Source organism: Cavia porcellus, unplaced genomic scaffold (assembly GCF_034190915.1).
Source record: "Cavia porcellus strain 051 isolate PalLab524CR breed Dunkin Hartley unplaced genomic scaffold, mCavPor4.1 scaffold_26, whole genome shotgun sequence".
NCBI lineage: Eukaryota > Metazoa > Chordata > Mammalia > Rodentia > Caviidae > Cavia > Cavia porcellus.
The window spans coordinates 55,064,550-55,078,266 of record NW_026947509.1 but is presented as its reverse complement, the minus strand read 5'-3'; the positions used below and the strand labels follow the sequence as shown (position 1 = coordinate 55,078,266).

Here is a 13,717-nt window from a genome sequence, read left to right as displayed (position 1 = left end):
TAAAATAATACAGCATATACTGAATATAGTGTACTAGATGGTGATGATGGCTTTGGAGAAAAATGAAAGCAAGAGAAGAGAATAGAAATTGTGTGTGTGTGTGTGTGTGTGTGTTGTATGCTGAAAATTTAGATTAGGGCAACCAGAGAAATCCTTCAGACTGGGAGAAAATGAGAGCTTGTGCCATGCAAATTTCTGGGGAGATAACATTTTGGGCAGAGGGAATGGGGAGTGCAAAGGCCCTGAGGCAGGTGTATGTCTGGTGTACTACTCTAGGAAGATGAAGGAAAGTGAGGCTGAAGTGCAGCAGATGTGTAGCAGTAATGTGATAAAGTTGGAGAAGAAGAAAGAATGCTTGTATGCACACGGGGAAGGTCATAAAGTACCTCACAGAGCTAGAATGAGGATTATTCAGGGAGTGGTCATGCATGCCTGTAATCCCAGAATTTGGGAGGCTGAGACAGGAGGATTACAGTGAGTTTGAGGCCTGCCTGGATTACATAGTGAGTTCAAGACCAGCCTGGACTGCACAGCAAGACCCTGTCTCAAAACACAACACAACACAGAACGCCGTTAAAATAAAGTGGGGCAAACAAAGGACTTAGTCTGGAACATAGTAAACGCTCATGAAAAAGCTAGTAATAGTTATGATTTGGGCTGTAATCTGTCACAAGAAGCACCAGTCTGAAGGTTTAGTCTTCAAAGCAAGGGGGCTATCCCCATAACCTAGTCCCTCTGCACCCAGCTTTGCCCCACCGCTTTCCCAGGCTGTAGTGACAGCTTCCAGGAGTGAGGTCAGAAGCCAGAGAGGGCTTGCACAGCACCCAGGGGAGACAGCCGTCCTCCCTTGTATCTGGGAGAGCCCTCCTGGGTACCAGGCCTGGGAGAACATTGGGGAGGGGGGCTGTCACCTGCAGCAGCAGCTCCAGGCAGCCGCAGAGTCTGTGCAGCTCGGCACTGGCATCCGTCACTGCCCCCTTTCCGTCCCCATAGCCCTGGAGGATGGCGGAGACTGCAGCTGCAGGGAGCGTGGCAGACAGCAGACACCAGGGAGTGAGGCCTCCGAAGGAGACGCTTCCAAGACCCCTTGCTTCTCCTGACTCTCGGGTCACACTCACCTTTCAGGTCCCTGGTGACCTTGAGGGAGGCCCTGTCTTTTGCCATGGGTATCGGAAATGACCCAAGTCCCCGTGACTTCCAAGGCAGCCCAGCAAGGACTTGCTGGGTTTAAGCACCCAGCTCTCCGTAGACACGGGAACAGTCAGAACCTGGAGAGGGAAGTGCCTGACCTAGAGTCGCACAGCCCAGTGAGACAGCACTATGGCAGTCTCGCTTCAGTCTGGGAGGCCAGTGGCGGAGACAAAGGCATAGCATCTCACTGGGCTGTCCCTGGCTGCTGGGACCTGTGGTCACTGCTTGGTGTCTTGTCTCGTTCAGTTCCCACAATTGTCCTAGAAGGTGATGAGCTCTCTTTTATGCAAGGTGACCTGGGGCACAGGCAGGGTGACTCTATGTTCTTGGACCAGTACTTAAGCAGTGTTTGTGCCCCAGGATGTTGGGCTACTGGACTGTCACTTGCTTTCCTCAGTGGACAGTCCTCAGCCGCGGCAGGGCGTCATCGTCCTTCAGACCCACATTCGTCCTTTCCGGGGCCCCAGCTGAGTGGAAAAAGTGCACTCCTCGAGGAGAAGGGGGTGGCGGAGGGAGGCCCCAGAGTCGGGCTGGGTGCCAGGCTGTGGGGAGAAGGGCATCTAGTTTGAATCCTTCTGCCCTCCCCCAGGGGACTGGGCCTGTTCTCCCAGGGGGTCCTGTGGGTCAGAGAGGGACAGGGTCAAGACCAGGCACGGGGTAGAAAACCCAGGTGTTCTGCCTCTCAGGCAAAGCCCCAGTGGGCGAGGGAAAAGCAGAGGGGAGTAAAGTAGGAGGTGCAGGGGCGCTGGGGAGGTGGCAGGCAGGGAGCCCAGGGCTGGCGGTCAAGAGACCTGGGTCTCCATGCCGGCCGGCCAGCTCCTCACTCACCCTGCATCCCAGGACAATCACTCGCCTTTCTCTGGCTTTCCCTACTGTGAACCATGGGATGGGCAGAGGGTCTTTGCAGCCCCTTCCAGCCGCTTCTGCTATGAAGTCCTTCTCTCTCCCTTCCCAGCCAGCTCCAAGCCCCAGGACCCTAGCTGCCACTCACCTGGGAAGGCCTGGCCTTGGCCTTGGGGCTGGAAAATCGGTCTCTGCAGCCTGAGCCTGGCCCTAGCCACTGTGGCCCTGCATAGCACTGTGGCCTAGGAAGTCACTCAGGCCCAGCCCAGCACTCCGGAGGGGGAGGAGCCAGCCCTGGCAGGGAGGCGTGGCAGAGGCAGGATCAAGGGCACTGGGGCAGAGTGGGTGAGGCTAACCTGGGGTAGGGCCACCTGTTGGCCAGAGTTGGTGACAGCAGTTGCTGCTACTCTTTTCCTGTCACTTGTGTTTCTTTCTTGTTACCACCAGATGGCATAAAAAGGCTGAGGTGCCGGCCAGTCCCTTCCTCTCAAACTGTCTTTTCGCTGTCACTTGGCGGCCCAAGGGCCAGGGTCCCACCAGTCCTCACCTCCTCTTCTCCACTGTGCCCTGCTCAGGGGTCCCATGAGGGCTGTCACCAGTGCCCTCTTCCCAGTCAGTGTACCTACCCCTCCTCAAGGAAGGGAAGTGAAACTTGGGGACACGCTGTGCCCAGCCGGGGATCAGGTGGGTCGCCTGGTGGGCTGTGGTCCTGCGCCTGCCCGTGCTCTGCTGGAGTTGCGGGTCTTTCGCTTCTTTCCCCGGGGCTGTCCGGGTGTAGTGAGGCCAGAGATCTGTAAGAGTGGGTTTTACAAATCCCAGCAGCCTCCGGGGGCGGGGGCGTCCTCTTGCCTCCCCTTGTGTACCTCAGTCCCAGTCTCCCCGGGTCTGTGTGCCCCCACTCTCTTCCCTTACCTGCATTCTCTGCCCCATGGGTCTCTTTCTCAGTCTCCGAAGTCAGCCTGCCCTCTGCCCGCGCCCCCCAGCGCCCTCGGGTCCCCCGGCACCCGCCCCCATCACTGGCTGCGCCTGGGCGCCCATGTCACCGCCCCTCGCCTGGCCGCGCTCCCCGCTTCCTGGCGGTGCGGCTGCGAGGGCGCGGGCTCTGCGGGGCCGAGCTGGGGGCGTCGCCGCTCCCCTCCCGGCGGCGTCGCAGCCGCCCAGGGTCAAGCCTCTTCGCCAAGGCTGGGGGCGGGCCAGCTCCTGGGGCGCCGTGTCCCCGCCCCGAGCCCGCCGGGCGCCCGGCCGGATGGGCTGCACCGTGAGCTTGGTGTGCTGCGAAGCGCTGGAGCCCGGGCTCCCCTGTGGCCCCCCGGGGAACCCCCCGGCCCCCGCGCGGGCAGCTTGCAGGGAGCCCCGGGGTTCAGCCCCCGCCGAGAGGCGGTGGCTGCTCCTCCAGGTAGGACTCCGGAGAGGGAGCGGGCGGGAAGGACGCCCGGGTCTGAAAGGGTGGCCCGCAGAGCCCGGGCCACCTGAGACAGGTACCAAACCAAGGAAAGTGCCGGTCCCGGCAGCGGGGCGGGATAGAGCAGGTAGAGGGGCAGCCAGTCCGTGTTGGTCTCACCTGGGGCTCTTGCGCCCTTGGGAGGAGGAGATGTGGGGCTTGACTCAGAAAGGCAAACAACTCTGGGGAGGGTTGGGAGCCGCTGCCGCTGCCGGACAAGGAGCCAGTGGAAGTGCTGGGCAGGGGAGGAAAAGGGTTAATGTCCCCTGAGCGGGGCTATGGACAGAGGTGGCCGCCCACCTGCACAGGGCTCTGAGCCAGCAGGGTCTCAGCACCACCGCGGCAAGAGCTGAGAAGTAAGGTGACAGGTGGCCCCCCTCATCGGTTCTGGGTTAACCTTGGAGCCCCGAGGGGGAGCTGACCAGGGAGACAGATACCGGTTCTAGATAAACCACCCACAGAACCCCTGCCAGACCTGGCTTTCTCCCTCAACAGCAGGAGGAATTTGGGGTTCCAGGGACTGGCTAGCTGTGCTCTAGGCCTCCTACAGAACCCCAGCTTTCGGAAGGGAGCACCCCCTTCAGATTAGTCTGCTGAGTGAAGCTTGGGTCTTACACCCTCCCTGGAGGCACGCAGGGCCTGGGTGACCCCACATGCACCCTAGGGCCCAATCTCAGCCTCTGGATCTCAACCTCTGGATCGGGGCAACGTGAAGCCAGCGTGTCTAGGATGCTTGGCGCGAGTGTGCACGTGTGTGTCATGTGTGCCCGGGAGGCTGCTCTCTGCTCCACCTCTCTGAGTGTTCCTCCAGGGCACAGATTATAGCATATTTGCGGTTTACACCACAGTGCCAGGCACAGTGCCGGGCACTTGTAAACCGAGTGCTGCATCTTTTAAGAGCGACAGCCCCTGCCCTCACACAGGTGGCCACCGTGGTCAGGGGCAGGCCTGGGGATGTGGCTGTTGCCTGGGCCTTCCCAATGGCTCCCGTGCCAGTGCGATTCTGACGGAGGCCTGGGGTATGGACTGGGCACCCTGGACTGCTGCCTCTCAACCCCAGTGGGGCATGTGGGTGACAAACCCCATGTCAGACTGCAGGGCCTCTCCAGAGTTGTCAGGGTCCTGCCCTCTGCCATAAAACCTCACTGCCCCTCTTCTGTCCTTGCAGGTGCCAAGGGGTGAGGAGGTCATAGTCTTTCTCCCATATTTATTAGTTCAGGTCTTTCTTGGTCAGGAAGTCCTTCCAATCTGACTTCTTTCTCTGGGAATTTGAGCTGTATTCCTGGTATTTTGGGGTTGGTACAGAGAACCCTAGGCACCTCAGACCCCTGGGCACCCAGATTTCAGTTGTCAGCTCCTGCCCTTTGACTTAGTACAGTTCCTTGGGGCTGAGACCATCTGGTTCCCTGTTCTTCACTGCTTCTCAGGCTTGTCCCCAAGCTCTCTATGCTAGTTTCATCCTGTGGGCTCAGGACCCTGTTGGCCCCAGTCTCCTTACAGCAAGCCCTCCCACTGCATTCCCCCAATTCCTGTGGAGTAGGTGGGTGCCTGTTGAACCAAATGAGGGTACACAGGGACAGGGTAGTCAGAGATGGGAAGGAACCCAGGTCGCTGGAATGGATGATCAAAGTGAGGAGGAAACAGGAGGTGTGTGTGTGCCGCTGTGTGACAGCACCAGGGACACAGACAGGATGGGGCGAGTGTGTGTGTGTCTGCATTCGAATGAGCTGGTTTTCCAGTGGCCTCTTGAGAGAACTTGCGGTGACTCACTTCGTCCTTTATCTGCATGGATAAAATCCCAGCCCCACTGTGGGCCCTGGCTCTGGCTCCAGCAGGCATTGTGGGCGGTGGACGCTCCCCCCTGCTCAGGCCCCATTCCCAGTGCAGCTCTCGGGAGACCGAGTGTCCCAGGAAAGAGCAGCTGCGGCCTATCACCTGGGCCCCTGCTGGAGGAGGCGTGGTACCCACGTTCTTGTGGCGGATAAACATCTCTCAGGCTCTCACCCCCTCAGAGCCAGGGCTCAGAAGCTACCCAGGCATCTGGGCTGGCAGCCAGAGCCCTCCCACTGGCGGCCCTGCTACAGACGCGCTGCCCTTCCTGCCAGGGGTTCGGCAGGCCTCGCCTGAGCCACGGGCTGGGTGCCTGTCACTGACTCCATTCCCCATCTTGCTGCTCTCTCTCCTCCTCGGCCCCTATGGCCCGCTTTGTCCACCACGCTGCCTGGCTTGCCCTCTCAAGCAGCCTCTCCTCTCGCCACAGGGGCTCTCTGGGCCCCCAGATGCCCCCTGCCTGCTGACTTCTTCCTCTGGCCTGAGTTCATGTTCTGCTCTTTCTCCTCACCTGGAGGAGCACTGCCAGCCTTGGCGCTCAGGTCCCTGAGCCCTGCTCTAGAGTGTCAGAGTCTAGAACCATGAGCCCTGCCACTCTCAGTAGTAGCCTTCTGTTCCTGCAGTCCCCTACATCTGAGCCTTCCTGTGGCCCCACATGCCAGCCTCAGGAGGAAGGAGGGTGAGGCTTGGCACCACTCCTGAGCATTCCCGCCAACCTTTCCTGACCTGGGCGCCAAGGGGCTTGGCGGGCATCTCCAGGTGCCAACCTCGCCTCCTTACTCTGTGCCATATCCCTGGACAAGTGGGTGCTTGTCTGAAGGTGGCAGGAGCAAAGGGGAAGAGGCTCCAGGCTGAGTCTGTCTCCTCCCTCCCACAACCAGCCCTAGGGCCACCTCGTCTGTTCTCTGTATCTCCCAGCCCAGAGGCACCTTGATTTTGGGAGGCTCCAGGGGACCTAGGGCCTGCAGTCTCCCTTGCATTTTTGTTGTGGGGTCCTGTAACTGTGATAAAAGTTCTAGGGTCTAATCCCACCCTTGCTTCTTTGGGTTGAATTACTTTCTTTTCTCTCTCTGGTTACAGAATCTTCAACTCCCAGGGTTGAAAAATGATCTTGGTTAGTGGTTCTGAGCCTTTTGAGGTCATAGATCTCTATGAATGTTCTTGCTAGGGAGATACACACAGACACATAGACACACAGACACAGACACAGACACACACACACACACACACAGAGTCTTCTGCCTCTTCAAGCCCACCCCTGGCTCTGCATCTCTTATCTACCTTTGCATTTCACAAAGGAGCTCACTGAGGTCCAGAGAAAGGGAGCAACTCACCCAAGGTGAGTGGCAGAACCAGGACCATGGCCCAGATGTCCTAGCTCCAGATAAGTAGGAGTTTTGCCCCCAGATGTGACTTTTGCCTTCCCCAAGACACCTGCATGACTGGCAGTCCTGGCCGTTCATTCACTCAATATCAGCTCAAGCATTTTGGGACATCTGCTCTAAGCCAGGCATTAGCTAGGAGCTGGAGACAGAAAGCCCTGCTCTTGCCTGAGAGGGGTTATCGGTCCAGTGGTAAGAGGGGACAGACTCCAAACCAAAGATTGCACAGGTAAGAGCATGGGAACAGCGCTGTATAGGAAAGGTGAGAGATGTCCTGGAAGATGGTGGCAGAGGGTTGGGCTGCAAGGGGAGGAGGTGATCCCACGAGCCCCCTCTCCCTCTGCACTCTGTGGGCAGGTGGGAAAGAGGCAGGTGAAGAAGTCCTCTGCAGGATATGTGGCGGTGGTGAGGGCCAAGGGAGGCGCTGCTGATTTGAGGGAGCAATGGGAGGATTTGGCTTGGAGGTGGGGTGAGGAGGAGCGGAAGGGAGGGGTGAAAAGACTCCCCTCATCTTACAAACATCAATACCTTCCTTGATCAAGGTATTTCATAACCACAGAAGAGCGTGTGTGCTTCCTCTGATGCTTCCATACACTCAACACTGAGTCAAGAAGCAGTGCCCCACCAGCACCCACACAGCCCCCTTCCTGCCCTGCTGCACGTGCCTCCCCTCAGGGGTACTCGCTATCCTAATCTCTCACAGCACAGGCTTGCTCATCCTGTAAGTGGGGGTGTCCTATGTGTTTTGTTCCCAAATTTTTGCTGAACATTACGGTTGTGAATTTCATCCACATCCTGTATGTAGTTATAGATTGTTGTTTCTCCTCATCAGATCATTTTGCTTCGTATAAAATACACTTTTGATTTATGCATTTGGCTACTGATAGACATTAGGCTTGTTTCCAGGTTGGAGCTATTCTGAATAGTTCTGCTGTGGACACTTCCCTGCGTGCTTTTGGTGATCACATTCTGTTGTCTGTTGGATATGTTGATGTCTTTGTGTTGATGGGTGTCTGCAAGATCTAGCACCTTAAGGTACCCAAGGAGTCATTCTCTGCAGGGAGCACTTCTACTGTCCTGACAGTGAACCTAAGACGTGTGCGGGAGAGGAGACAAGATTCTCTTGAACCTTCATACCGGATGTGATTAAAAGATGCCCTTGGGGCTGGAGATTTAGTTCAGTGGCATAAATGCCTGCCTGGCAAGTGCAAGGTCATGAGTTTGATATCCAGTACCCGCCCCCCCCCCATACAGTGGCCAGGCGTGGTGGTATACATCTGTAATCCCTGCATTTGGGAGGCTGAGGCAGGAGGATCTCTGTGCATTTGAGGCCACTGTGGGCTACAAAGTGAGTTCAAGGCCAGCCTGAACTTCATAGTGAGACTGTCTCAAAAAAAAAAATATGGTGAATGTTTACATATTTACAAAATTTATTACAGTTAAAAGACACCCCCCTTGCTCCAAACACACTTATTCATCATTCTTGCCACTTTCTGAAGCAGTTCTGGAAGTCCTCTTTGATGAGTGTCTTTACAAGGAGGTGAAAAAATACAGCACATGCTGCTGCCCAGCGCCACCCAGCAGCAAGGTGGCCCAGGCCCATAAAAATGTGGCTCATCCACTTTATCCACTGGATGTGGCACCGCCTGACTTCTGGCTCATCCTTAAAGTCAAAATGACCATGAAAGGTAAACAGCTTGAATGGATGTAAGTCATTCATCTAATCACAACAGGACAACTAAAATCACTCCCGACAGAGGAGTTCCAGAGCTGCTTCAGAAAGCGCCAAGAGCTGGGGGATGTGTGTGTGGAGTGAGAGGATTTTGACGAGATTAGTGGCGATGTGTTTTTATTACAATAACATCGTTAAAAAAAACTTTCACTTTATTTTTTTAGCATACCTTATGCATCCTCTTGTAGTGACTTTCTGATCCGGCCTACACCTCTGTGCCCCAGGGCCGGACTCTGGAGGGTTAGAGGAAGAAGGCCTACAGAGCTGCCCCAGTGTGAGAGGTCAACTGACCCTTCTTTGGCTCAGCCTTAGCCTTTTCCTGAAGGTAGGCCTGCGTCTCTGTGGGGACAGGTGGGCATGAGGCTGAGATTAGGGATACACTCTATTCTTTACCTCTTTTCTGATGGGCAAGAAGCCAGCCCCTGCCTTCTTGTTTGGTGTATGAACTTGCCATGGGCCCCTGGCACTAGGATAGAGTGTGATGCCAAGGGCGGACAAGCTAAGACAGCCCCCAGAGTAGGAAGCAGAAGCTACTGTCGGCACAGAGATCAGCGTGGGCGGCAAAGGGACCTAGGCAATGCCTTGGGGACAGATCCCCTTTCTGACTATCCCAGCTCTGAAGTGTAAATTTGCCTGCACCCTGGAGACCCTGGCCCTGATGTCCGTGTCCAGCCCCTTCCCCTTGAACTGAGTAGCCTTAAGCTCTGGAACAGGAAGTTGGGTCTGTAAGGCTACCCCAGGAAGAGCATGTAGGAGCCCCAGCTTTCTAGCCAGGCATAGGAGGGTGTTGGGGGCCTCTAATGTACCTGTTCACAAGCTTGTCTTCCTCTTAAGCCTGTGAGACAGTGTTTCCAGGCCAGAGCCGTATTTCAGTGACCTTGGTGTCTTGCTAGCTTGGCAAAGGACCTGCAGCATGCAGACACTCAGTATAGGTTGTCCAGTGGGTAGATGTATGGATGGATGGATGGACGGACAGATGGATGAATGATTGTGAGAAGGGACAGTCAGTGATGCCAGAGAGAGGACACTGCCCACAAGTGCATATGCGGGCAGTGATGAGTAGAGGTGGAGCTGTTGGATCTGGAGAACAGCGATCTTCCCTTGACCCTGGCATTCTTCCTGGGCCTGAGTGTCTGGCAGGTTCCCAGCAGGTGGGTGCAGATGTGGGGTAAGGAGGTAGGACGTGGCCAACAAGGTCAAGTTCAGGCATGGTTGGAGGTCAAGTGAGAATGAATTTGAAGGTCTGCAGGGTTGGATGAAGTCGGCTGACTTCTGGAGGACTTCTGGAGCTTTGGAGAGTGTGAGGAGGGTGTGATCTGGTGATTTGGTGACTAGCCGGGGCTGCAGCGGGTGTCTTCTAGCCTTGGTGCAAACTTTGGCTGTTGTCTCACTCCTCTGGGCATCCTTTTCAGGACCCTTTGACTTCCTTCTCGAGTCCCAGTCTTCCCGATTATCCCTGCCATGGCCAAAGCCACAAGGAGTTAATAACAGTGCGGCCTGGGTGCCATCTCCAAGTCTTCTGACGCAGCCTTCAGCCTGCTGTTCTCCGGCCCAGTGCCTGTGGGTGCCATTCTGATTCTTGCACCCACGGGAAGCCTTTTAGCTCTCATTGGTCTCCTTGCCTTTCGGCCCATCATCCTTTCCTCCCATCTCTTCCCGCAGCCCTCTGCGGTCTTCCTCTGACTCATGTGTCTTTGTCCTGGGCCCACTCCCCTCTCTCCCCCTCCCTCCCACTTGCCACCCTCTGTCAAGCACTGTGTGCACACGCTGGGTGACCCAGTGTCTGAGTCCATTGTGTGCCCGTGTAACAAAACACCTGAGACTGGCTCACTTTTAATGACTGCAGTTCCTCTCTCATGGTTCTGGAAGCTGGAGATGGAGCAGCTCACATGCGCTGCGCCACATGGGAAAATGGGAGAGGAAGGCAGAGAGAGCCAGCAAGAGCAGGAAGCTGCTGACCTGTCCTTTTATTTTTAGTTACCATTATCATTGTTTTTTGGTGCACTTGGGATTGAACTCAGGGCCTTCCCATTGAGCTACATCCTCAGCCCTTTTCCTGCCTCCCTCCCTCCCTGCCTCCCTCCCTCCCTCCCTTCCTTCCTTCCTTCCTTCCTTCCTTCCTTCCTTCCTTCCTTCCTTCCTTCCTTCCTTCCTTCCTCCCTGTACCTGGGATTGAACTCCTGAGCTCACTCTTGCCAGGCAGGCACTTATGCTGTTGAGCTAAACCTCTGGCCCTATTTTTTTCGAGATAGGGTTTCTCTGAGTTGCCCAGGTTGGGCTCCAACTTGTGATCCCCCTACCTCAGCCTCCCAGTGCAGGGATTAGAGGTGTGTGCTACCATGCCCTGCTGAGTTTGCCCTTGCACAGTGGGCTCTGGTGACAATGACATGGATCCACTCATGATGACTGTGCCACATGACCAAACACCTCCTGTGTGGCCCCACTTCCCCCCACACTGCTGCATTGCATTGGGGGTCAATTTTCCAACACATGAACTTAGGGGGACACAGACAACAGCATGGTGTAAGTCCTTGTCACCTTTTGGGAGGCTCCATAATGAGGCAGATGGTCCAACACAGCATCCTGAGATGCTGGGCCTCATGTGCCAGGAAGGGGTGTGTGAGCTGTGCCTGGTGTCTGCCGCAGGGTCTGACCTATTCTGCTTGCGACAGTCTGGAAGCTCTCATAGGTGACATTTTGAATGGGCTCCTCAAAGATGACAGACAGAAGAGGCAAGTCTGTCGGACCTCTGAGAAGCTGCTTGCCCTTCCTTGTCCCCAATGTCACCCCCATCATCCCTGCCCCCTAGCCCACAGCCCAGGAACCTGAGGGTTTAGCCAAGGGCTTGCCTAGTGCAGCTGGCTCTGCCCTGTCCTGGCTCCACTCATCTGCTGCCCAGACATCACTGCAGGGGAGATTTGGGGTGGAGACAGGCCTGGTTTGCTTCAGTGGAGCCCAAGCTGAGACCAGGCCTGTGTGTCCTGCCCTCCCAGGGTGGTGGACTGCAGAGAGGAGGGCAGGTAAGGATGCAGGGCCCAGGATCTGGAGTGAGGAGGCTAATGTGGAGATCCTGGACGGAGGCATGACAGGGCAGCATCTACACAGCAGGCTTTGGGTTCAGCTTCAGCTTCCCTGCTTGAGGGCTGTGCATTCCTGAGCATAGTATGTAACCTCTCTGTGCCTCAGTTTCCCCCACAGCCTAATAGCCTTTAGTACAGTGTGGGACATGTGAAAAAGCACAGCTGTTTTCATTGTTGACATTGTTGTTGCTATTGAGTTAGGTGATCAGGTTCATTCCGGTCCTCCAGGAAATGAGACGGGTCAAATGCATGCCGATTTTATCAGGGGAGATGGCTTCTAGAGAGGCCTGAGCTGGAAGCTGCAGAGCCCCAGAGCCTCGGGCCACCATGCAGGTCTGCTCCTGGGAAAGCAGAGAGGGAGGAAGGACATCCTAACCCTACCCCTAAGCATGCTAGGCCTCCTGCATAACCGCCTGCTGGGGGTCAGCAAAGCTGGGGGTGAAGCTGACGCAGGAAGAAGTCCCAAGATCAAGTTCTCCCTAGTATGGCCTGCACTTGGCTCTTGCAGTAAAGGCAGCTGTGAATTTCACAGCATGCAGCAGATCTGCAAGGAGCATTCCTGGGCACTGTGGGGCCGTGGGTCATGGAGCAGGACAGAGTCTGTGGTCCAGGGTCTGGGATGGGCTGCAGGGGTGGGTGTAACTGAAGCATCTAGAAGGGGTCTCAAGCTTGTGCTGCTCCTTTCCGGCCTGGACCTGCTCTGCTGGCTGCCTGGTCTCCTGGCTTCTGGTTGGCTCTTGGCTGTTGAGGGAACATACTGTCCCCCAGTTGGGTTAGGCTCACACCAGAGTGCTGTGCTCATTTGACCTCGGAGGCCTCTCTTCATTGTCCCCATTTCTCTTTTCAGCTTGGGATTCCTCAGTGCTGAGGGGGAAACTGAGGCCCGGGTGCACTGGGCAAGGGAGGGTCCTGGGAAGGGAAGTTCAGGAATCGGTATTATACTTGACTCCTCCTTTTCCTTGGACAGAGGCTCACACCTCAGAGGTCACTGATATACCAGCTAAAACAGATAAACCTGCTGCTGAAGGCAAAGACAGCGTTTGTGCTGGGAGTGGGATAGGCAGCCTGGCTCTATCCGGGAGGCTCACCTTGGCTGGCCTCGGGGCTGGGGTGCCCACAGCAAGTGCCAGGCTGCAGCGCCACTGGGGCAATGAAGCGGGAGCAGGAGCATTTCTGGCAAGGAGCTGCCTTTAGTCCTGGGAGGTGGGACTGGCTCCGGCTGCCCTGCCCGCCCCCACCCACCCGCACTGTGCCTCTCAGCCCCCAGCCAGCACAGCAGCAGAGTTGAGGCCTGGGAAGTGTGAGACAGCCAGAGGGCCTCTTAACCCCAGCCACTCAATATGCTAAGCAGGGCTAATTTATTCCTTGTCTCTCAGAGGAAGCGAGCAGGGCACGCAGGGCACACAGGGTGAGGCGCGATGCAGGCTGTTTTCCCGCGGGGGATGGGGGGGTGGGCGGAGGCGGCGGTGGTGGGAGGGGCAGTTTCTCTGGGGTCCTCTTGCGAGGCCTCTGGGTCCCCGCGTTACTCCACACCATTTTCCGAGACCTCAGCTCAGAGTGGACGCTGTGTGATCGTGGGAACAGGGATGTGGGGATGACGAAAACTAGAGGAGCCCTTTCTTACTGCGTCCTTGTTGGGTGTCCTGGACCTCCACTTCCCTGGTGGGAAATGGGGAGGATGGTGACCCCCACCCAGCAGGCTGTTGTAAACACGGGCTTCGCAGCACATGCCAGGCTCTGGACGCAGTGGGCAGGCGACACTGGCCTGCCGCTGCACTCTGTCCTGTTTGGCACCTCCTCCCCTTCGGCTGTCATCCTCTGCAGCCTGCAGACCTGAGGTCAGCTGGAGGTGGGGCGGGTGGGAGGAAGAGGCTTTGCTTTGGGAGCTTGGCTGGTGTTGCAAGAGATGGGTGGGTCAGAGGAGCTCACTGGTCAGGGTAACAAAATGAGGGGAAAATCATAGTGAAAAGCAGGCCCCGTGGAGACCTGGCTGATCTGGATGCAAGTGTGTGTGAGCTTTACTTTGGGCTAATTGTGAGCCTCAGTTTTCTCATCTGGAAAGTGGGAGTGATAACACCTACCTCATGGGGCTATCAAGGAGATTAAGGTGGCTAAGGAAGATAGAGTTCCCAACACATAGCAGGTGCTCAGTTAACACTGATTTCTTTCTGGAAGGGGCCTCCTGGGACATTGACTGACCCCTTCCCTTGCTGACCTG

At 56.4% G+C, this 13,717-nt stretch overlaps 2 protein-coding genes across 8 annotated transcripts in view; one reads left to right on the top strand and one right to left on the bottom strand.

Annotated features, from left to right (window-relative positions):
• Rufy4 (RUN and FYVE domain containing 4) overlaps positions 1–2,624 on the bottom strand; it is a 19,730-nt gene extending 17,106 nt beyond the window's left edge. The window contains exons 1-3 of one of the 2 annotated variants that reach the window (XM_063237486.1): positions 2,183–2,624; positions 1,119–1,733; positions 912–995 (exon numbers count right to left, since the gene is read on the bottom strand). In XM_063237486.1, the coding sequence (XP_063093556.1) occupies positions 912–995; positions 1,119–1,164 (130 nt within the window). In that variant the 5' untranslated portion in view covers positions 1,165–1,733; positions 2,183–2,624. Of the gene's footprint in view, positions 1–911; positions 1,019–1,118; positions 1,734–2,182 lie in introns of both variants that reach the window. The other variant, XM_063237487.1, reaches the window with a different exon arrangement.
• A 641-nt stretch (positions 2,625–3,265) lies between these two features.
• Positions 3,266–13,717, top strand: part of Tns1 (tensin 1) — a 217,620-nt gene continuing 207,168 nt past the window's right edge. For all 6 annotated transcript variants that reach the window (XM_063237476.1, XM_063237477.1, XM_063237475.1 and 3 more), the window contains exon 1: positions 3,266–3,430. In XM_063237476.1, coding sequence (XP_063093546.1) covers positions 3,281–3,430 — 150 coding nt within the window. In that variant the 5' untranslated portion in view covers positions 3,266–3,280. The remainder of the gene's footprint in view (positions 3,431–13,717) is intronic.